The 24759-nt window shown below is 41.0% G+C and overlaps 1 protein-coding gene across 2 annotated transcripts in view; it reads left to right on the top strand.

Annotated features, from left to right (window-relative positions):
* RSPH1 (radial spoke head 1 homolog) overlaps window positions 1–13307 on the top strand; it is a 24384-nt gene extending 11077 nt beyond the window's left edge. Inside the window, exons 4-9 of one of the 2 annotated variants that reach the window (XM_006034929.3) lie at window positions 955–1045; window positions 1392–1527; window positions 1837–1908; window positions 7177–7354; window positions 7785–7925; window positions 13131–13307. In XM_006034929.3, the coding sequence (XP_006034991.1) occupies window positions 955–1045; window positions 1392–1527; window positions 1837–1908; window positions 7177–7354; window positions 7785–7925; window positions 13131–13204 (692 nt within the window). In that variant the 3' untranslated portion in view covers window positions 13205–13307. Of the gene's footprint in view, window positions 1–954; window positions 1046–1391; window positions 1528–1836; window positions 1909–7176; window positions 7355–7769; window positions 7926–13130 lie in introns of both variants that reach the window. The other variant, XM_014525323.2, reaches the window with a different exon arrangement.
* The last annotated feature ends 11452 nt before the right edge of the window (window positions 13308–24759 follow it).

Below are 24759 nucleotides of genomic sequence, written 5' to 3'. Positions count from 1 at the left end.
CATGATCAGAGGTCAGGAAAACAGACCTTACGACGACAGGCTGAGAGCCCTGGGGCTCTTTAGCCTGGAAAAGCGCAGGCTCAGGGGTGATCTGATGGCCACCTATAAGTTTATCAGGGGTGACCATCAGTATCTGGGCAAACGTTTGTTCACCAGAGCGCCCCAAGGGATGACAAGGTTGAACGGTTAGAAACTACTGCAAGACTGTTTCAGGCTGGACATAAGGAAGAATTTCTTTACTGTCCGAGCCCCCAAGGTCTGGAACAGCCTGCCATCGGAGGTGGTTCAAGTGCCTACAGTGAACACCTCCAAGAGTAAATTGGATTTTTATCTTGCTGGGATCCTATGACCCCAGCTGACTTCTAGCCCCTGGGGCAGGGGGCTGAACTCGATGATCTTCTGAGGTCCCTTCCAGCCCTAATGTCTATGAAATCTATTAAACTGTGGGCTGGGGCTTGCCTGACCTAAGCTGGAGAGAATGGGTGGTGGATTGGAGAACCCCCTCCAAGCCCCTCCCCTTCCAGCTCAGGTCAGGCAAGCCCCTGCCTGCAGCTCCATCCCCCTCCCTTCCTGCAGACAGCTGGGGTTGGGGGAGGGCTAGAGGAGAGAGGCTAAAGGCAGGCAGTTCCTCTGCTGGTTCAGCTCCAAAGTTGAGCTCAATTCCCCACTCTTGCCCCCATGACAGTGAACATCTGCTGGGTCAGGGGTAGGAGGGGATCACTCTAACTCTTGGCACTTTATGTGATATCACTTTATGTAATAAAGTGCCAGGAGTTAGAGCAAGGACCTGCATGTCTGTCGGTGCTCAACATTCTTTTTTGGTTGTTTAATTGTGTTATCTTCATTCACATAACATTAACTAGCTGTCAGTACAACAGTTCTAAAGACTGATTAGCATGACACAAAGTGAAATTTATCACTTCCATCCTTTTTTTTTTATCATGTCCATTGAAGGAGAATGGGTGGAGGATGAAAGACATGGCAACGGAGTATATTACTATGCAAATGGAGACACCTACACTGGAGAATGGTTTAACCATAGAAGGTTTGTTTCATGGTAACATCAATCTTTCACTTTTTGTGAGGACATTAAAACAACATGATCTCTACAAATTTGTGGCTGCTTATATGAAAGAGAGAGCTGTGGAAGGGTTTTGCCAATCAAATCCAATTTAAGATGGCCAGAAAGTGTGCACTAAGACAGCTCATTCCAATAGGCACAGACAGAAGACTGACTGAGTATGAATGCCTGAGCAAGAAGGATGCGCGATTGGAAGTTCAGATGATGGTGCTTGTTTTAGTGATATGTTTGATTCATTACACTTGTAAAGTAATCCAGTATTTTAAATTTAAAGTAATGTAAAATAAAGTTATTATTTGCCACTTCCCAGGCATGGACAAGGTACATACATCTATGCAGACACTGGCTCTAAATATGTTGGTGGCTGGGTTAATGGGAGCGAGGAAGGAGGAGCTGAACTCATTCATCTGAATCACAGATACCAGGGCAAGTTTGTGAATAAATACGTAAGTGTTTTGGAAAATTTGGTTTTATTTGAAAACACTTTTTCACTGTCCCAGTTTGGGCTGTTTGCATTGAAAATTCTCATCTTTTAATTTAGCCTTGGAACCATAAATGTAAGAGAGAAAACAGAATCTACTGGTCAAATAGGAAGAAAATTTTTTAAAAGTATAAAAGCCAACCTACACATGTAGTTTGCATAGAGTTTTTGTATAGCTTTAACTATTTTTACTGAATTGTAATGTATCTTGCATTTACTCCTTCAAAGTTTGCTAGCTATAAAGTCTAATTCTTTTTTCTTTTTTTTTTTTAAGCCAATAGGTCATGGAAAGTATGTCTTTGATATTGGGTGTGAACAGCATGGGGAATACGTACAGTCAGATCTGGTAAGTAATATAGTACAGACTACACTAAATGTCAGAACAAATGTTTTGCTTTGCGCTTTGCAAGTGCAAACACACAGAAAGGCCATTTCTACTCCCAGTGCAAGAAGCAGAAGTGCACTGAAATCAGTATCATCTCCTAAAGGTTCTAGGCTTCAGGAGGAAAAAATTAGATGAACAGAACTCTAGCTGAGGCTGCTTTTGAAAATATGGCCCATTATTATCTTGTTTCTGTGACAGGCAAAGTACCCACAGCTCCCATTGATTTCTGTGAGAGTTGTTGGTTGATAGCTGGTATGGGAGCCAATTTTTCTCTCTGCCTCTGAGTTTGGATCTTTCAGACATATTTCTGACTACCTAACCAAAGTGCAACAACAGTAACAACACCACCACCTCACTTTTATAGTAAGCATATAGTCTTGGCTTAAATTTCTGATTTCAAGTTAGCGAACATGATGCATTTTGCTTGGATTTAGCCTGCTCTTTTTCTGAACTGCCTCACATACTAGTTCACAGCTTCCATTTCATACTACCTCAAAACCTCCATAATGACACCTAAATTAAAGCTTCAGGTGATTTGTAATCTATATTTATTTTTATTCCTGCTATAAGGAGACTTTCTACTTTTTCTTTCTGCACTGAACAGAGGCCTGACTGGCCAGTACCACAACCTGGCCAGTGGCAGTGCGTGATAGAGTCAGAGGTTCAGTACTGTGTGTTGGGGGATGTCAGCTCCCTTTTTCTTTTGTCACCAACATGCATGTTTAGTGGCCATTTAAATACCAATTTTTGAGGGCAAAAAAGGATGTGATTCCTTTCCCTGAAGCAATGAACCTCCACTCACTGCTCTTACACCATGTGCTGCTACTGCTACTTGACCTTTCTTGCTGTCAGCCCCTGCAAGGAAGGTGCAGGGTGCAGGGTTGGGAGGGAAATAAAGGATGAGAAGGTGAGGTGCTCCCTTATCTCCATACTGGTTCCCCTCTATTAGGCAGCACCCAGAGTGCGTGCCTTTCTTACCCACCCATTGTTATGCTACCGGCAATGAATGTGTCAAATGTAGTTCACTTGTATTTCTTTTTTCATCAATTTGCTTAGCTAATCCAACCCAAGGACAAGAGAAAGGGCAGCAAAGAACTGCCTTCTATTCCAGGGTATGAGAACGCACCTGCCATTGAAGGCTTTATCTTCTTGGAGCCTGGTTTAACAGAGGTGCTCTCTGGGTTGAATGAAGTGTTTCTGCATGGTTTACCTGCATGTAACAAAAGCTAAAAAAGGAGCATGGGAAAGGTCTCCATTTCTAATCTTAGATAGAATTTAGAAATTAGAAAGTTTTGCTTTACCTTTCTAAATACAGCTCCTAGTATTTATATATTTTGTTTGCTAATACTTTGAGAATGATTATATCACTTTTTGGAACTGTCCGTGTTCCAGCAACTGTAGGTAAACAGAGTATTTGAGGTTCTGCATGTGATTTTCAAGCAGTAATCAGTGATCTCACTGTTTTTGCGTGTGCAATGATGAAGGCTACTCTACAGAAAGGGACTTGGAGACACAAAAACATGAGTGATTCATTCGAAGTCATGGATAGTCAGTCTCCAGGATCTGGGTTTCTGAACTTCTTGAGAAAGTGTAGTTTCTTCAAGGTTAGATAACGTTTTACAGTGCAAAGGAAAGAAAGTAATAACAAGAACAAAGTGCAAAGTGATAATAAAAAAAACACTTTTAGCAAAGAGTATGCACATGTATTGTATAAACTTCACTACTGCAGTCATAAATAGCAACAGCACCTAAAGGTGAAGTTACATATCACACTTAGACTTAACATTGTGGAATGTTAAGCACTGTTAAAGTTAGGCCATACTGTGAGTAGTTGCACATTAAAGGTTAATACTGTTTCTTGCCTGCACAGCTCTGACTTACCACTGTAGGGCAGGTGAACAGGGTCATGGCTAGGAACCAGGGCTCCTGGAGTGCATCTTGACGAACGTGTGTATGCAAGGGTGGGTGTGTGTTTCAAGTGGGGTAAATAGCAGCAGATAATTGTGCCACTGCTATTTGTGCCCAGGCATGCCCTTGCACATGTGCTGTGGTGTGCAGCATATTGACTGGAGTGGGGCAGGCTGGGGCCAGCACCTGTGTGAGACCTGGTAGCCCTACCTGGGTCATGGGGGCCTCCCAGGGCAGCAGGAGCACTGAGCTGGCCGTTCGGAGTCTGGCCAGCAGCTAGTGTGGGAGGCTGAGTTTCTGGTGGCTCACGGTGCTGCTGCATACGCTACATCACTTTTTTTAGTGGCAGATTTTTTGCCACCGGAATCTCCTGGTGTCAGAAATAAATACCATGCTGCTAATTAGCAGTGCAGTGAACAGGTGCTCATGCACCACGTGGTTTGTGGTGCCTTAAATGGGTTTGAGGTGCCACAAACTCTGTGTGCGCTCTCATTGAGACACACTCGTCGGCTCTATCTCTGCTCTGGGTCACGCAAGAGGAGGGGGCTGGGAGTGATACATTTTGGGATGCTGGAGACTGAAAATTGCTTGTTTTATCTCCATGGAGGAGACTGAAATTATCCTGACACAAACTAGGTAACGTGGCCATGATAATTCTTGCTTAATGTGGCATAAATTTGAGATGCTCATAGGGCACTTAGTATGAGCTACGAAGCTTCAAAGTATGGACGCTAGCATTTTAAGCGCCCTTAGAGTGGTCCAAGTTTAATGTGCATCGTCACTGTATCAGATTGAACTAAAGGCAGGGAACCAGGTGCTCCTGAGTTGAAAGCATACTTCTGCTGTTGGCTTCCTGTGCAGCCTTGTGCAAGTCATAGGTTCTTCATCTGTAACATAGGGATATTCCTACCGACTCAAGAGGAATTTCATGAGGATTAGCTAATATTTGGTTACTACTTTGAAAGTGTAAACCACTATTGTAACTACAGATGATTATAATTTTATGTAGCTTTTAAGTAAATAGATACATAAAATAAAAAACATAGAATTTTACTTTATTTTTTAATGAGCTGGTATCTGTTTCTTCAAATGACAGATAATGCCAGTGTTCAGGTATTAATTTTCTTCCTTTACTTTCAATGGAAATAATATAACTTTGCTTTGAAATATTTACACATTTTCAGGCAAGGCGTTAGGAACAATAACACTAATTTTAGATGAATTTGTAAGCAAAAAGATTCAAGGGATTGTGTGTGGCTGTAATGGAAGATTTGTGTGTGGGAATACATGAGACCTTCAGCTAACCACCTCGTTTCAGCATACCAGCATTATTAGATATTTGTAAGCAAAACATACCTTGCAACTCCACATCAGACCCCTGTGCAAAGTGTGCAGGGGTAGATGGGCCAGAGGCAAAATTTGACCTACCTACCTCAGCTGGAAGGATTTGTCCCTTAGTTCATAAATCCATCTGGTAGCTTTTGAGATGTATTGAGAAGGAGGACTAGGTTATGTTTTTATGAATCTGAGCCACACTTAGGTGAGAGACAAGGTGCATTGATGAGGATGTTGCATTGGGCCGGGATGGATTTTTATGTAGATATATATATAGTGCATAATTCTTTCTCCCAGCTGAACAGGAAAGCAGTGTGTGCATTTAGCATAATTAGTGCTTGCTCAGTGGCCCTGGCCTCACCATTGACCTATGGAAAGAAGCCACTTCTGAGGCTAGCTAGTTTATCTAGCACTTGCTCTCCCAATGCCTCCCCTGAAGTCAGCAAAATGGTGGCTGCAAATACCCAACCAATTTTTTGACTGACTGGCTATGAATATGCTGCTCTGAGTTTTATTTATGTTATGTGCCAAGTTTTACAGTTTAGTTGTTTATGTTATAGGGGAAACCATAGCAACCTTTGTAAAAGAGGGAAAACAATGGCTAGAATTATAAGGATATGTAAAGAGGAAATCATTAAGAAGATAGTTTTGCATCTTTGGCTAAGAGTTTAAAAAATGAGTACTTTTCTAAAATGAGGTAGCCAAGTCCATGTATAGGCATGTATCATGATTATCAAAAGTGTGGAGTGTCCAGCAGCTCCCATTGACCTCACTACTTTGAAAATGAAGCCCTCGATTTAGGTATCTAAATATACAAATAGGAGCCTAACTTTAAACAAATGCTTATGCTTTTGAAAACCAGAGCCTCAAATCAGAACCATCATTTTCAAGTGAATGCAACAGCAACTATTTACTACAGGCCATAGTACTCCATTCTAATTACAGTAATGAGAAACTTCATTTATTTCCTGTAGTTTAGCGGTATCAAGCCCATTCTGGGTCCTGGGCCAGGTCTAGACATCGAGCTCCTCCCAGGCTGAATCTGTGGCAATTCATTTGGATGGCAATGTGCATCCAGGCTGAGGGACAGCATGGATCCAGGGGCGTGTGCCTGCATGGAGCTGGGGGCATGCAACTGCATGGAACTTCATTCTGTCAGAGCTCTGAGCTGCTGCACACCATTGGCTCCTTGCAGATGCATGTCCCTGACTATGCTGTGTGAACATGGATCCATACAGCCACACTGCTTCAGATTCATGCTGCCACATGCCCTGGGCACTTCTAACCAGAAGTTGCACAGAGCAGGGAAGAGGTGACAGCTGCAGACTGTTTCGCTCCCTCTCCCAGAAACACTTCTACTGATGGAAAATTTCCACTGCTAGAAATAAATGCCTCTTTGTGGCCCAAGTTTAGATAAATTGAACCATCACAACCTGTACTCAGATGACAAAAACATAAAGAGTACAAAGCTTGTACACAGTACTTCCCGTTATATCATGGATCTTACCCATGCATGACTGCACTACAGTGTGAAACCTTTGATGTGGTTATTGACATTTGCTCAGTGCTGCATTGAGGTGGGTAATTATGTCTGCTATGGGGTGTAGCATATGCAAAAATGTGAGCACCTCACTGTGGCACTCTTTTGGTGGTGTGGATGTGCCCTGTGTGTCCCCATGACTCTTTTGTGCAAGTACATGACAAACCTGACCCATTAAAAAACAAAATAAGCAAGCATTAGGTTTGAGACCAACATTGGAACTGTCTGATTGCTTCAAGGTTATCTAGCCTGGCATTTTTTCTCTGACTTCTAAGGCTCGTGACTATTCAGGGTATTCCACATTAGCAGCATAGTTTGAAGGGCTATATTGTTACCTTTCAAACTTGGTGAAAAAAGATTTTAATCCCCACAGACTTGGTCTTACTTATGACCTTTCCATTCCTAGTGTTAATGCCAGATATTTTTTATGTTCATGTGGTTTCTAGGACAAAGGGGAGGAGGAAGAAGAGGAGGAAACTTCAGCCATAATTCCTCCAAAATGGAAAGCAACAAAAATTACTAAATTGACTCTCTGGACTCCTGCCCCTGAGAAGCCCCTACCTCCTGAAGAGCCTGCAGCAGCAGCAGCAGCAGCAGCAGCAGAAGAGGAGCCAGCAAATGCAGGTTTGTCCTGATGAGCTGCTGGACACTTTGGCTTCCAAGTAGTTTTTGCCTGTTTAATTTGCATAATAAATAAGATGTACTTCGTAGCTTAGGTGGTGTTGAATATTAGCAATTAGCATGGCAAGATGAACCTTCACGTTCATATACTGCACGTATAGGCTTTCTATACTTTCTTTTGCTATAATATAAGTAGCAAGAGACAACTCTCTTGGAAAGTCTGTAAATTATTATGGGCTTTCAGGATTGATATTGTGATCTATATATAAACAAATTCAGGAAATCTAATGAAACTGCTCACATTAGTAGAAGCTACAGGATTGAGCCAAAGATATTAGCTGTTACCTAATAATAATAATAATAATAATATTAATGACAGGTTTGTTTTTTCCTCCTTGTAATTTGGTCTGTTTCTAAGTTTCTCCCATCTCAGCTGCTGCAGAAGTTGTTGAGAGTGCAGAGCCTCCTGCTGAAGAAACAACTGAAGCTATAACCCCACCTAAAGAATCAGAAGAGGAGGAGGAAGTTAACAAAGAAGATGAAGTGGATCAAGGTGAAGAAGAAAGAGAAACAAGTAAGTATAGCATCATCTAAAATGATGCATGTCACCAACTGAAAACATGTCACTGGTGACATAGTGGCTAAAAATAACCATGTACTGCTGGCACAGCACAGTATGGGCTGCTACTGCACCGTCATTTAGTACTTCCAAAATGACGGCTCAGTAACAACAGCACCATAGGGGCACATGTAGACGCACCTACTGTATAGGCGCTCGTTTATCCTTCCGGAAAGTTCTTATATAGGGACACCTCCTCGGAAAGCCAGCTTCTAATTCTGTATAGTCAAGCTGTAGCTGTTGCTGTGGTTCAGTGGCAGAATCCTTGTCTACCATGAAAAAGACCTGGGTTTGATTCCCAAATGCAGGTATAACTACAGCCATTGAGGCACTAAATGTCCAGATTTGGTCTGGCCTTTGGATATTGTCTCAATGGTCTAAGGAGGGGATGGAAGGTCTGGACAGCCTCCACTCCATACGTGTACATGTCAAAGGTCCTGGTGACCCCTCTCTCTCACACTCTGATCCAGAATGATTAACGATTGCCTAACATACTCAAGTTTATGTTTTTTTACTGTTTTTAGGATGGAAATTATACTTGTACATAGCATCATTTGTGTATATGTGTAGTACCATTTACTAACGCATATGCCTAACTGTGTTAGTAAATGACTACATTTGCAAAGTTGAGATTCGAGAAATAAGAGATCAGGCTAAAGTCCCTTGGAAAATTTGGCCCTTCCATTTCAACCACTTCTGCCTTCCCCCATGAAAGCAATTGTGTATTTTTAACTCAATTGGATTTAAAAACAACAAAAAGCTTTAATCAGTAATACAATAACATTTCTATATTTTTATCTTTTTTTTAGTTGAACAGTTAGCCAAAATCTGGTGTCTAGCAAGTCATTTCTGTTAACTGGAGAAATTAATGATGGAGTTGATTGTATTTGACATAATCTAGTTTATTTATAAATAACATGCACAAAGTCCTGTTCCCCTACAAATAGAAATAATCAGGTAACTGAAGAGTTTCTTTGTTTATAGTTTCACCTTCTTTTTAGCCAACACTATAAGCAAAAAATGTTGTCTCTCCAAGCCCCACTCCAATGCTAGTCTGGCTGTCTCTCTGCCTTTCTGTTTTCTCTTATCTGGGAATGTCTGCACTGCAAACTTACTGTCAGGCAGTGGCACCCAACTTTTCTATACTCCTTCATGCACATTACCTCCCATATCAGAGGCTACAGTAGTCGTGCTCCTTTCAGCTTAGAAAGTAGCATGTGTGGAGCAGTGCATGTGTTTGAGCATGCCACTGCATTGTATCTGTTTCTGCAGCATTTCACACTGCTTCCCACACCCCTGGAAGCCTCAGCCCGTACAGTAGCTGTAGCAGTTCCCAGGGCCATTGTTGAGACCTCATGGCTCATTTGGAACTCAGGCCTTAAAATGGGTCTGTTTGCTAAAACACTTATTGGGCTCAGTGACAATTTTTGCCCAGTCTGGCCACAGGAAGCAATTTATAGCCATGACCAAACAATGCACAGCTGTAGATAGCTTCAGAAATGGCCAATTGGGTGAAAATCTGATCCCCCATTGCATGTTTTGGAAATCAGTTGTCCTTGCACGCTTATCTTGAAGGAAAGGTAGCTATTACGCCCATTATCTTCAGTGAGGTTTAACCCAATCCACAATAATCATAATGTAAAAAGAAGTTTGGTTAGGGAAGAAAATAGGATTTCATCATCATTTACAATCATTCAGTTTTTCATATTTGTGCTATAACAAATATTTATTTTACAAGAAAAAGCCTTTCCTGGAGGTTGATCTGATCAAGAATCTGATGCAAGCAGAGTTTGAAATATAAATCCAAAACAGGACACCAGCGCTCTCTCTCTCACTACAAAGAAGACTGATAAATTCACAAATAGTTCTCTTTGTAGTAAGCCAGAGAGAGCGCTCAGACTAGCCGTCACACATGGGAGGCTTTGCACTCTGGATAAAGATCTTATGGCTTGATCCAATTTAAGGCACTTGGACACCATCATTCGGAAATCTAACATGATTGATGAGAAAAACCTAGTTTTTTAAATAAAGACAGTATAAATTGGATACAACTGTTGCAAATGACATTGCAAGGAATTCAGAAATTAATTTTTAAAATTATCATTCCAGAATATTTTATCAAAATCAGAAAATTCTGCAAAACGCAGCTTCTGCATTAATTATATTTTATCAGTAAATCTGCCTAATTAAAAAATGGACCTAATATTTGTAACTGTTTAAACTGTTCAAAGTTGTAAACCTTTAATCTTGTAGTTCTCATCAGCAAATAGTTGATTTTCAATTTTTTTATCAGTCCATTTCATGTTAAGGCTAGTTAAAAATTGACCACAGGAGTCAGACAGACAGTTAAGCAGCTTGAAAATATGCTGAGACAATCCCTAAACATCCAGGGCCAGTTCCCTGAATTCTTGTAATTTTTTTGCCCTCATTACTACTTTATTAGTTCATGATCTCTCATAATGAAGCCCCAATTAAGCCGTCAGCATCCCTAGTAATTAGTAGCTTTTTGATGAACACAATCAGTTCATTTTATCCTACAGCGTCTCCTCTACAAGGCCTGAAGTGCAAGTAAGAGTTATGTACTCATGTCCTTTTATTTATTTTTTTATTTTAGTAATAGGCTTTTTATATTGCTAACATGAATACAGAAAATAAAACATCAGTTTATCATTGATATAGTGCCTAGGAGCCCAGCTGTGGACCAGCACTCCATTATGCAAGGCACTGTATAAACCAAGGGGAAAAACATAGGGGAGAAAAGGACACAAGCAACTGTGAAATCAGTTAGCCTAAATATAATACCTAGGAAGATGCTGGAACTAGTTGTTATATAAAAAAAAAAAAAATCGCATTGTAAGCAACTAGAGGATAATACGCTGATAAGAAATAGGCAATATGTTTTTGTTTTGAATGGATCGTATCAAACCAATCTAATTTCACACTTTGATGGTATAACTGTCTGAAGAGATGGGGGTGGGAAACAGCTGTTCTATCTCGACTGTTAGTAAGGCTTTTGACAGTCCCATATGACATTCTCATAGGTATAACTAGGGAAATACAGTCTAGGAGAAATCAGGTCAATGAACAACTTGTTGAAAAAGCATCTTAATTATTAAGAGTCTGTTGTCAAATATGTTAAATAAGGCAGGGTCTGGTACTCCTCAATACTGCCATTCTCCGTGATGTGATGAAGAAAAATTTGAAGATGACACCAGCTGGAAGGAATTTCAAAGATTTTGAAGGACAGCATTAGAATTTAGAGTTATCCCGATAAATTGGAGAAATGGTCTGAAATCCATAAGATAAAATTGATTAAAGACGTACAAAATATCCCTTTTACCAAGAAAAAGTCAAAAGCAAAAATATGAAATTCAGACTAACTGGATTGGCAGCAGTACTGCAGAAAGGGATTTGTGGATTAAAGCTGGTTATAAACTGAACACAAGTCAATAATATGATGTTGCCAAAAGGCAAATGTCATTTAGGATGATATTAACAGGATCCTGGTATGTAAAACATGAGAAGTTATTACTTTGTTCTACTAGGCACTAGTGAGGCCTCAACTGGAGTACTGTGTCCAGTTTGGAGCACCACAAATCAAGAAAAATAAATTAAAAATGGTGAGGGGGCAACAGGAATGTTAGAGGTTTAGCATCTAATATATGAGAAAAGAATTGGGGTATGTTCTTACATGCATTTGAAGTATTCCAAATCCTGCTCCAATTTGGAGTGATTCAGATTCACGATGCTTCATGCACATACACCTCCACCAAAAGTACTTCATAATGTCCAAGAAGGGATGCAGCAGCTGTGTTCTCCAGCATGACTCTTAGCCTCCATTCTCTGGAGGTTCCCAAGGACAGCTGAGCACACAGGAGAACAGCGGGTTCACATTCATTGTCTGCCCCCTGTCATGAAAAGTGAAGCAGTATGGGATCAGGAGGACCAAGCAACTGCCTGTCCTGTTCTTCTGAAGGATGCAGGCATTTCAAAAAGTGTTTAAAAAAACATCTCAAAGATATTCCTTTTTTCTGAGAACCATGTTTGATGCACTTTGGCCATACATATCTGCATCTTGCTGTTTGGAGTGCTTCAAAGCACTTTGAACATTTCAAATAGCATGTCTGTTTATGGCCTTGGTTTTTAGCGTAAAAAAGAGAAGGCAAAATGGGACCTGATAACTGTCCATAAAAAAAAAAAAGATAAAAAATTGTTTTAAAGGGGCCAGTGATAAGCTGTTCCCCTTGTTTACCAGGGCAAGACATGAAGTAGCCTCAAGGCAGTTTGGTTAGATATTAGGAAAAACTTGTTAACAACTCTAAACATAACTGAGCACTGGATAGAGATGGCAAAAAATCAGAGTTCTGGTTCATGAGAAGTTTAGATAAAAAAAAATTAAAAAGATAAAACCAGTGTTTTTTGGAGGGTCTGGCAAACCAGATGCTCCCAGGATCTTCAGCTGATCAGTGAAATTGAGATTCTTGTCCATGTCACTGCCGATATCAGCATCAAAATTGAGTAGTGTGTCATTTTAATGATCCATTTCAGGAGGCTTCCAGCATCCCCAGACCTCCAGCAGGCTACCTGTTGGCCAAGGATCTGCAGGTGCTGGAGTCCCCAGCTCTGAGTCAGACCTACCAAGAATCCAGGGAGGGCTCTCTTGGAATTCTAGTTTGGATTTGGTGAAAGTTTGATGAATTTAGGATGTTTCAAATGAAATATTTCAGGGTCAAACAAATGCCAATTTTCAACAAAATATTATTTTATTGGATACTTTCCAGCCAGGTCTAGTAAGGAAAGAATCCCAGTCATTGGCGATTTTTGGAATGGGTTCGACAAATTTCTATTGAGATTCTTTAGGTATATGTGACACTGTAGAGCCCCAGGGTGGACTAGAGGACTTCTAGTGTTCCCTTCCTTCTAGGCCTATATTTCCATAATTCTGTATTATGCCAATCTTCTGTTAAGGGTAGGGTTTTTCAAAAGCGCATAGTTTAGAGATCTTTCCTTAATAATTAACCAGATAGATTATGCCGAAGTCTATATTATGTTTTCTAGGAAAAGTTGCACTAAAATGAAATTAAAGAGAAACCTACAACTTGAAGCACAAGTAGCTTACAATACATTTATCTCAATTTTCCTATTTGGTTTTCCTAACAGTAAATACTAATTTAGAAGAGAAGGAGGAGGAAACAAAGGAAGCTGAAGAGACAGACATAAGTAGAGATGATTAACACCAAATAAGGAAATTACACAGAAAAACCTAGGTAAAATATCCTTGTATTATTCTTATTTGATTAATGGCCATTTTTCATTGTTCTGAATAAACATTTTTATTGGTACTTTATGAAGACAATGCCTTCCTGATGTTTCTCTGAAATCAGAGTGTATCATTTCCAAGTCTGGTTTATTACATACAGTATCTAACTACTGGTTGAATTAATTGTGGGACTAGACACATGCAACACGTTACTTGTATGCATAAGTATTTGCAGGATCAAGACTTTGAACTGCTTCACATTATGACTTATCAGTGGAGCATACAAAAGTGAGGAGAAGGAAAATTCTCTGGTTATCTGCAATAGGTCAGACTATTGGTACCTGGAATCCAGTAACTGGCTCCTGGCAGTAGTCTGTAATGGTTCTTCACAGGAAGTAAACCTTGGATGTTCCAACAAACTTCAATTCTTAGGTGGCACCACAAAACATGGTTTCCATGTTGGAAACTAGATTATACTTCTACCAATATTTGTGAAATTGTAAAGTTACAAAGCAATTAACTTGGCATTCCACATGCTTGGTAAGTAGTTCAAAGTGTATCTAGCCAGGTGGGTTGCACAAAGTAGTATGTGTGCACACATTAGTAGTGGAGGCTTTTGTACATCCTCAGTGAATGAGTGGAACTGCACAAACCTGATGCAAAAAATCTCTTGGTGCTTCAGATAAGGTTGATTCCTCATGTATAGCAAAACTAAATTAAAGGGAACTAAATAGGAGAGGCTGCATTAATGCCGTGTTCAAATTACAATGTTGATGACAAAAATCAAGAACATACAAAATTTAAGATTTTCTCAATAACTTGAACTCCTTCATGCTTACATAATATTTAGGCCCTGCTTCTGCACATACATGAGTACTTACTTAACTTTTAGCATTTGAATAGTTTCAATTGATTTTAATGAATATTCTTGTCTTCTTACAGTTAAGCATGGGTATATGTGATGGTAAGCTTGGAGCTTAAGATAAAAAGTTAGCAGCCTGAGACTATTCTATTTTTCTAATCTTGGTAGGTCATGAGATATCAAACCAGTGTTCCTGAAACAAGAGTAACTTCCTGTAGTCTTCAACCTCAGACCAGGATAACTGGAATAGAATTCCACCTCAGGGGGAAGGAGAAAATGTTTTAGCGACAGGTTTTCTTGTAATTTTATAAAAAACAATCTGCTTAAAACTGCTCAGGAGTTTGGGATGTTGGTAGTAGAGATGAATTAATTGATATCCACAGTAGTGTAACTAGGGATGGGTGAGAGGGGCACCCAGCCCAATGCCAGGTTAGGAGGAGCATTGGAATCGCCCCCCACCCTATGTAGTCTGCACCCCAGCAGCAGCACTGTCATGCTTGGAACTCCAAAACAGTTCTTGGTTGCTACTGCTTTGAGAGCAACAGCCAATGTGGGCAGAGAATGCACAGTGGCAGCAGCAGCAGCTCAGCCAGGACTGCATAGGATGGATAAGGGTAAGCCTTCTGCCCTCCTGCCTCCTTCTCTTGGAACCTGCATTCCTCCACCCTTCACTCTTGAAGTGCCTTCCAACCCTCCCAGCTGTCCTGCCGGGTTTGCCCCAAGTGCCAACTCTGTCAGTTATGCTACTGGACAGGACAGCCGTGGTAAAGAGGCCATGGATGTAAAATAAGTGGAGTTTATAATCTGGCTGGGTAGTTTCTTCTCCTGTCTAAAATGTTTTAGTGAATTAATAGCCATTTAAATTTTTCAAATTTAACATATTCTTCTTCACAGTAAGGGTGGCCAAAATTTGGAATGGGCTTCCAAGGGTGGTGCTGGATAGGCATCTGGCTGGGTTGATCTGACCCCAGCAGTCTTTCCTGCCTAGGCAGGGGTTTGGACTCTATGATCTGTTGAGGTCCCTTCTGACCCTAGCATCTATGACTATATTCTGTTGTAAAGTTGTAAACAGCTACATAACATATTTAATCAGACATTGCTACCTCAAGGGTGCCTTAATTAAAGTTTTCATTCTTGACTGATTTATTAATTTTTTCCCCCCTTTAAGCTCTTTATGAACTCTGATTTTCAGGACACTAACCACTTGTGAGCGCTTTTGGTAGCTTTTGGATAGATTTCCTGTTTCTGTAATCCAGGGATTATGGTACATTTCCAGTGCACAAAGGAAACTATCAGACCTGTGCATAGAACAAATAAGGATATAGAAACAAAAATTCAATCTTCAGATTTATTTTATTTTGGTTTGCTCCTCTTCTCCTTTTTTTAAGTGTTGCTCCTGTACCATTTCTATTCAACTCTGTCTTTAGTTCAGGGACACATGTGACCTCTAGTGGTAGGACTCCAAGATTCACATCCCCTTTTGGAAGGGCCTGTAGTAGCATTGTAGCTGTGATGGTCCAGGGACTATACAAGAAGTAATTTGTAGGGCAGTTGAGACAGGTGAGAGCCTCTCTCTTTTTACTCAGACATTATCTCATTCACTTATTACTGTTATTTCGCCTTGGTTCTCTAGTCTTAAAGCAGGAATCCATTTTGCTGGGCACTGTATAAGCACTGAACAGAAAGATGTTCCTTGCTGCAGATTGCTTACAGTTTACCACCTTCATTGCTTCAGCATCATTCAGCAACGTGCTTCACATTGTTAATTAGAATGTGCTAATTAGCGTTCTAATCCCACACTCAGAAACTTGCATAATTAACAATAACTAGATCAGGCCCTAAATCAGATACAAGCACCTTAAGAGACCAAACAAGATACAAATATTGTAGAGCCTCTCTAAAATGGTTATTTGGTAGCAGGCACCTGTGAAAAATGGTTTTTGCGAAGAGATTGTTATCTCTTCCATGCTTTATCTTTCCTGCTTTCCTCTCCATTCTTATGGACTGGAGGGTGCTCATTTTTTTGGTGAAGTTACATCACAGCAAATTTGGGGCTCCATGACACAGGGTCAGGAGCACAGTGCCAAACAAGGTTCTGCATGTAGATTCCTTGATGCAGATTAAATTTACCTTGTTCAATATTTATTACTGTATTGCTTCCCTTGCAGTGGAAACTGCAAGTACCTTGATAACGGAGAGAAAATGTCATTACTGTTCAGCCTGGCTTCTAGAAATACTTCTGCATGCTCTGCTAAAATGTTATTTTCCAAAATTTAATGTCTTAGAGAGGGGAAAATGAATTACCAAAGCTTGCTTTTCTTAAATACTTGAAGTTTTTCTTCTTTACCTGCCAACTTCAATTTTAGCATTACATGCCTGAGACAGACCAAACTGGCACAAATTCAGCCAGATCTAACATGAGACTTTTTTCTAGATATTGTGAACAGTGTCAGGTGTTGGGGTGGATGCTGGTTTGGATTCAAGGCATTGAACATATCTCTAGAAGTTTCTATAAGAAGTTCATCACCTTGGTACCCAAGTTCCTTTTTCCTAAAGTTAATTGGAGCTGTGGCATCTCTCTGAAATATATTAGGACATGTGCTTAGTTATGGGCTCTAATTATTCATTTACATATCTGTCAGTCTCCCAACTTTTAAAACGTGGGCCAATTTGGATTCATTTCTGAAGTTCTGATTCAACAGAGTTTCTATCACAAAGCAGGTTGATGTACAAGATAGCAATTCTCTAGTTTTATTTCCGTACAGGTTTGAGCTGTAGGAAAGCCTGCTTTGTAAAACAGTCCAGCTATTTACAAACCAAGCCTCTTTCAAAAACACTGAGATCTGTATTATAGGATATAGGAAATGTCCTATCCTAACAGCCAAATTGTAGCCTGGCTTATTGATAAGTCAATGCCTCCTGTTGGCCTGTCACCATACTGGCCCACCACTTCGTCTAGGGAAGTCTGTCCAGTCTCGTCTGCCATGACTTGTTGGGAATCAATCTGTTGAAATAAGTGGGAGGCTGCCCATTTAATACCCTGATGCCAGGAGGGTCACACACAACTCCGACCTTCCCATGCCTTGCAGATGGCATCCTAGAGTAGCTCTTTACTCTGGTTCGTGGCTGGGCCAAACTAAGCCCTTTGGTAGGCCTCATATATTCATCCTTTTACTCTGCCCCATCGAGCCTCATTCAAACTGCCCCCCTCTTACTGGGGCCTCTTGCACTCCACCCTCTCCCACCGGGTCTCTTACATGCTGCTTTTCACTGAGCCACACTCAGCCCGCCCTGTACCCTTGTGTGACCACGTAGGCCATCAGGCCCCGGTGCAGCCTTTCAGGTCTCTCCCACGAGCCTCATCCAAACAGTGACCAGACAATTCGTCTGGCCCTGGATGGAGCTCTGACCCAAGACCCTCTCTGGGTGACTTGTCACTCTCATCCCCTTCACTAGGGCCTTATGGTCTTGTATCTCCTGAGCTCAGGTGCTTTTCTCTGGGCACACCCTGGCCCCACCACACATTATGCCCCCTACACTAGGGCTTCGAGGTCTTGCACCCCCTGGGCTCAGGTGTCTCTCTCTGGGCTTGCCTGGCTCCCACTATCCTCAGGGTCTTACACCCCCCATGGGCTCAGGTGCCTCTTAGTAGGCATGCCTGGCCCTACTACTTTCATTGCTTCTCAGTGGGTTGCGGGGGCTGGGGTTTTAAGGTGCCTTGCTCCAGGGATGTAACCGGCCTAGCATTTCTGGGGGGACTTTCCTGCCATGGACAGCCTCACCAGACCGCCCTTCTCCGGCAGGGTGCAGTTTTCACACCCAGGACCAGAAGCCTCCTGCCATCCCCATAGCTCCTGCCCTTACTTCCAAGATGTTCCAAACAGCTGCTCAGCCAGCTGTTGCTCTTTTGGCTGCCAACAGCAGACTGCTAGCTTGGCCCCAAGGGTCTGGAACTAAAATGGAGGCTGCTCCGCCCCTTCCTCCAATCTCAGGGCCCTCCTACAGTCATGTGACTGGCTCTTTATTCCAGTTCTCACCTGTCTGCTGCCCTGATGGCTACTCTAGCCCTTAAAGTGCCAGGCACCCAAAGGTGCTCTGTCACAATAAGTCATCTCCTTCCCTAAGCTCTTACATGGCTTGAGAGGTGAGGGTGTAGCAACTGTTCTGTTCTAAAACAAATTCTGGCTCAACAGAAAACAAGTGAACATCCGTATTTTTTAGGGGAGTTCTATTGGCAAAGCTCCCTGCAGCCAACCTCTGGAGTTTGCAAAGAGAGCACGCTCTTTAAACTTACTATAAGCATTTCAGCCTGGGGATGTCTTAGCTAATTCAGTTTAGAAACAAGGCAAAGATAACAGTGCTAGTACTCTTTACAAAAGACATCTTTAGAAGTCAGAAGAGGAAGGAATATTAATTTAAAAATCATGAGATTGCTTTCTAGACATTAGCTCTCTGACTGTGCATGTACACACAGAAAAAGCGAACCATCCCAAGTAAGGGCCAAACAACTTAGGGTCAACCAGTTTCATTCAACTAGTAGGCATAGCTGGGGATGGTCAGGTCTCCCCTATAAATGACAGAGAGGTGCTACAAAAGGCTCTTGGAAAAGATTATGAAGCAGAGGGATGGGACTTTGAGGAGTGCTGGCTGGTGGTGAGTTTTACTAGACAGCAAATACATCAACAAAGAATAAAACTGAGTCCTGGAAAACATTTGGATGTAACAGGGAGTCCTTTCTGGGTTGGGAAAATGGGTCAGCCGCCTTCCATGTAGGCACAACATTTAACATGTCACTGTAGAGTCACTGAGGGTGAAGCTGCATGTTACACTTAACATTCCATGGATTTAGTATTGTCTAAGTGGCATTAAAGTTAAGTGTTAATGTTACGTGGCATTCACGTACAGTGAATGCTTGTTTTATCTCCATGGAGCAGACTGAAGTTTCCTTAATACAAGCTAAGTAGCATGGTGCAGAGTTAAACCTTGCCTGAAGTGGCATGACTAAAACACTCAAAGCACTTAGCATGAGTTAACTAGCTTTAAGCTATGCATGGCATGTGGATGCATACATTTTAAGCACCTTTAGTATGGTAAGTGTAATGGGTAACTTTACCCTGAGATATTTTCATTGACAGAATTCCTTTCATCCAGCTTTTTCGCAAACAACTCACTGGAGATTTTAAAATAGCGGTTACTCTCCTGCACTGAAACTGCTCCTGAAACATCCTCTGTGAGTGATCTAGCAGATATTCATCCCAACCTTGAATACCACAGAAGATGAAAAATAAATTATTTCTTTAGATAGATTGAAACCAACTACAAAATCCCATTTTTATGTGCATTTCTCACTAGTTTTTAGACTGATAGTTTGGTAAAGTTGCCTACAAAGGATGTCTCTGGAGAGTAGATGACACTGCATATATTTTCTATTTTGTGCACTATTTATTCAGTCTGAGTCCTCAGATGTAGGGGAAGATCTAACAGGCAGCTGGAAGTGGCACCTTCTTTGGAGCAAGTTTTTATTTTTATCTTGCTAGACACTGAATGTGTTTTGCCTACTCTGTTTTTGTAAGCAGATTCACAACAGAAGTACTGACTGCCAATTAAAAGATTATTTCCAACCCTCTTACCTATAAATCTACTAGTAGACTAAATAGAAAATGTAAAGGTAAAAAGTCTAATTCTCCCCCATCCTTTCCCCCCCACCATATTAGCCAAACAGCAATGTAAATCAGAGATAGATCCCGATCCTGAAAACATAGATAAAGTGAATTATTCCAGTGACTGCAGTAGGATCACTCACATGAGACAAGTGACTTGAGTCAGTGCTTCTAGCATCAGGGGTCTGGTTTTCTTTACTGCATCATAGGAAACAGACCACCCCTATGCAGGGCTTCGCTGAGAGTGCAGGAAACTCTGAAATCCCACCTAAAAATGTTTTGCCCAATTGTTCTCTGAGGGGATGGGCAAGGGAAGCGAAGCAATTCTCCCACTATTTGGCCTTGGTAAACCTCACTTGGAGTACTGAGTCTAGGTTTAGACACTGCCTTTTGAGAAAGTTTTGGACAAACCAGAAAGTTTCCAGCAGATAACAATGAAGAGGATTAGAGGCTAGGGAATCATGATTTATGAGGACTGGCTGAAAGAACTAGGATTATTTAGACTACAGAAGAGAAGATAGGGGATTTGATAATAGAATCATAGAAAATTAGGGTTGGAAGGGACCTCAGGAGGTCATCTAGTCCAACTGCCTGCTCAAATCAGGACTGTCTCCAACTAGATCATCCCAGCCAAGGTTTTGTTTAGCTGGGTCTTAAAAACCTACAAGGATGGAGAGTCCACAACCTCTCTGGATAACCTGTTCCGGTGTTTTACTACCCTCCCAGTGAGAAAATTCTTCCTAATATCTAACTTAAATTTCCCTTGCTCCAACTTGAGACCACTATTCCTTGTTCTGTCATCTGTTACCACTAAGAACAGTCTAGCTCCATCCTCTTTTGAATCCCCCTTCAGTGGCTGAAGGCTGCTATTAAATCCCCTTAGTCTTCTCTAGACAAATACGCCCAGTTCCCTCAGTCTTCCTCATAAGTCATATCCCCCAGCCCCCTCACCATTTTCATTGCCCTCTGCTGGACTCTCCCCAATTTGTCCACATCCTTTCTATAGCAGGGGCCTGAAACTGAACACAGGACTCCAGATATGGCCTCACCAGTGCTGAATAGAGGGGAATAATCAGTGTAGAGGAAGAGGTGTGAATATTTTAATTTGTGCTTTTTTTTATAAGGAGGATATGAAAGGTTAGAGCAAAAAGCATACAATCTTCTGAGCTCAAGTTCGAAGACCATGTCTACATATAGCTTTTTCTTACAATTTCCCACCATTAATTTTAGGGGAAAAAAGCTTATTGGAGATATAGCCAAAAGGCTGGTTGACTGGTGTGCCCTTTGTATGATGATTTGTGCCTGTGCAAAGAGAGTGTAAACTACTATTGTTCTAATTTTATACCCTGAATTACCATGCAAGGTGCAAGGCTAGGAAAAATAAAGGCCAAATCACCTGTACAGTGCATAAGAACTGTCTCCTAGCTTCTTACTGTTTTTGCTGAAAAGCAAGAGCAGTTATAATGATCACTTTTCTTTCTTTCGCTTCAAAACCTAGACACAAGATTAGCTTTTAGTTCATTGTTATTTTTATCAAAACACACAAGTGTGTATTTTGTACCCCTTTTAATCTCTTACAATACATCACAGAGAACAATATATCACTCAGCCTAGATCACACTTTAAGACAAGTTATTGTGTAGATTTTTTCCTTTTTAGTATTATTCCACCAGGTGTCACTATAGGTTAATGTTACCACTAAACACTGGTACAGGAATTTAAAGAGTAACACGAAAAAGAAAGAGAAAAAGAAAAAAAGATTTTTTTAGCACTAGAAATTCAGGTCTGATCTAGCCTTAAATGTTGAAGTAATGACAACACAAGAGCTTTAAAAAAGAGAGATTTGAGCAGTTAAAAGGAAAGAGAGAGAATTTATTAGAAACAGTTCTGAAATGCCTAATTAAGTTCAATTAGTAATATTTTGAAGACGGTAACTTATGTTAAAGATTCACCGCACTCACCTCTTTAACAAAGGTATGGTAGTTACCAATAGGTCTTCACATTCCATAGATACCCTAGCAGAACAACAGAAAACCAGTTCTGACATCCTTATGATTCTAAGGCAAAATACAATGCACATTTTTAAAATGATAAACCATCCCAATTTTCTTTTTGATTTAACAAGCCAGAAAAATCCACAACCCTTTAAAAATCCTCTGCAGTTCATCTTTGAAGAGTTAAACAGAGAGAGAGATTCAGATAAATAAAGTAAAAACTGGATGGTAAAAAACTGGTTTTAGAAGGTGCATAAAATTGGAGAAGCTGAAAAAGATGCCCTACATTTTATTCTATTACATGAATCAACTCTACAACTGCCAACAAAATTTGCCTCATGACACTGGTATTCAGCAGTTTCTTTCAGATTTGGGAACACATCACATTGACCAGGGGGCCTACCACTCTAAAGCATTACTTGATGATGAAGACAATAAAACTAAAGTTTTACTGTCATATAGCTCCTTACATTAGTGGAACACAAAGTGCTTTACCATTGAGGTTGGTATTGTTACTCTCATTTTACCAATAGGAATGTGGGCCATAATTCAAGGATGGTGTTTGGAAAATGGCCTCAGTTGCGTGTCGAGTGGGGCACTGAGTAGTGACACCAACCCAGACACGCTCGGGGATGCCAAGTGTGAGAGAGGAAAAAAGCGCGACAAGTAGTAGGTGAAGAAAATTCATAAACTTACTTACAAACCAACAAGATGATTAACGAGTTGAATACTATTTACAGTGGCAGGTAGACACAGACGACATGGTACAGGTAGAAAAACGAACAACTGATGGGTAGCGGCGAGTAACAAGCAAGGTGTAATCGTGAAGGTCGACTGCAGCCGAAAATACTATCAGTACAAGTATGATGCCTAGTTGGGCAACACACAGGGCGTTCCGGATAGCACGTGGTCTAGCTATAAGCTGTGGTAGCCTATGCTAGGAATCTAGCTAGAGGCCTAGGGGTCTGTCCAGACAAGACAGGTGATCAGGCTGTCTTCCTGAGTTCGGGAGCGTCTGGGGACCCTACGCTGAGGCGCGCAGTCCCCTTTATAGACTCCCTAGCCAATCAGGGTCCCCCCTTGATGGAACATTCTGGAGGCCTCAGCATGCTGGTCCGGCCAGTCACGCTCTAGGGGCAACTTCTGATTGATTAGGCTACTAGCGATCACGCACCGTCCGCATGATAGTGCAGGCTAAGGTCTCATTCCTCCGCCACTGCATCACCGAATACCAGTCACGGGTAGCCATGTCACTTAATGTCTTAAACAACAATCTGATGGAGTCACATCACCTCCTGACAAGGAATAGAAACGAAATGTGACATGCCCATAAAACAGACCAGAGACAAAACCAGGAATATAGCCCAACATTTCCAAACTCCCAGTCCAGTGCTCTGTCCATTACACTGCTCTGCCTTCTTATCTAAATCTTAGCAAACATCCTCTAACCACACAGGCTATTGTCAGGATCAAAGGGATACTGCCAAATTAATAATATTGGCCAAAGTTTTTCATACTGGGTGCCTATAGCTAGTCTCCAATACTCACTTTTATGCACCTAAATGGAGGTGGTTTGATTTTTTAAGAGATGTTGCAGCATCTTAGAAAATCTTAAATTTAAAACATTCGGCCAAGATTGTCATGAACAAATTCCCTTGTGTCGGTTACTTGATATAATTTTAAGTCCTGACTTTGCAAGTCTCTATATGGGTTGGCTTCTTTGCCCACAGAGAATTCTCCCTGTCTGAAACCGTGGTGCTAAGTATAGGGGACCTTTTGGATGGAACAGCTCATACATACCCTTCAATTATTAAAAGTGGAAGAATTTTAAATAGCCCATTGTTTCTGTTGCATACTTTTTCATCTCACTTAGCCTGAGCAATAAAAATAGACTGATTGTTTTCAGTGTGTTTCGTGCACATGCAGTAGCACATTGTTACCATATTAAAGAGAAAAAGAAAAGGAAGAGAAATGCTTAAATCCAGTAAAAATATCCCTCCCCCACTTTAATTGAGATCAAGTAACCTGAAGTGTACATTTACAGTGGAAAAGGCATGTCACACTGGCATTGCAGAATTCTGGGTTTATAGCCTCAGTGATTTCCACATCAACTCTATTTCACTTAAAACTAACATAATAGTTTCTAATTATCAGACCTGCAGCCAGAAGCTGGAATCTAACAACAACCAAAGCAGGTTCATTCCTTCTCATGCTTCATCAGAATAAAGGCTCCCTCAGATATTCCTCAAGCTATGCCTTTGATAGTCCATCATCCTGAAAGTAGTGACGCCTGTGTAACTCTCCCCAACATTGCTGCCAAAGAGCCTGCACAGGTGTGTTACTGATGCACAGGCACAGAGAATCAAAACTCATGGTCTCTCTGGGCTGTGAATGCCTCACAGGAGTGTAATGCAAGAGAGTTATTTCTTCACTGTACCCAGTTGATGTGACAGAATGAACAGTTCTGGGGAATAAGAAAGTGCTGTTGTTTTAAGAGTCACTTTTCAGAGTAGGTTTAATTTTAGGCCTTTCTAGTCTTTTATTTGAAATCTCCATTTTGAGCCCAGACTAACTTATAGTTGATGACCCCTGGATTGGATTTGGGGGTTCTTTCAGCCTGCCTTTGTTCTCATGCAAAACAAGTCCTTTAATGGAGTGAATGTAGAAGCAAACTTTATTAGAATTTCCAATGATGCATATTGTTAGCACATAAAGAATAACACTACCTATCTAGATATACTTTTGTAAACTAAGCAGAGATAAGGAGTCTTATAACTTAGAGGTTTTCTACCTTAGGCTCTTAAAAATTGCTAACAGGTGACCAGCCTGGTAAACAGATCTTACTCAGATTCGGAGTCTAAAGTGCTAAGGTTCGTCATTATGACTGCAGAGAAGAATCTCAGCAAAAGGGTGCCAAAGGACCACATCTCAGAGCACTGAGCCCCTTTTTATCCCCTTCCCTGAACAAAGCCTTACATCATTACATAATAGAAACTTTGACAAATATGGTAAC

This window comes from Alligator sinensis, unplaced genomic scaffold (genome assembly GCF_000455745.1).
Source record: "Alligator sinensis unplaced genomic scaffold, ASM45574v1 scaffold643_1, whole genome shotgun sequence".
Classification (NCBI taxonomy): Eukaryota; Metazoa; Chordata; order Crocodylia; family Alligatoridae; genus Alligator; species Alligator sinensis.
Note: the sequence above shows the minus strand (reverse complement) of the source record. Positions and strands in the feature narration are given on the sequence as shown.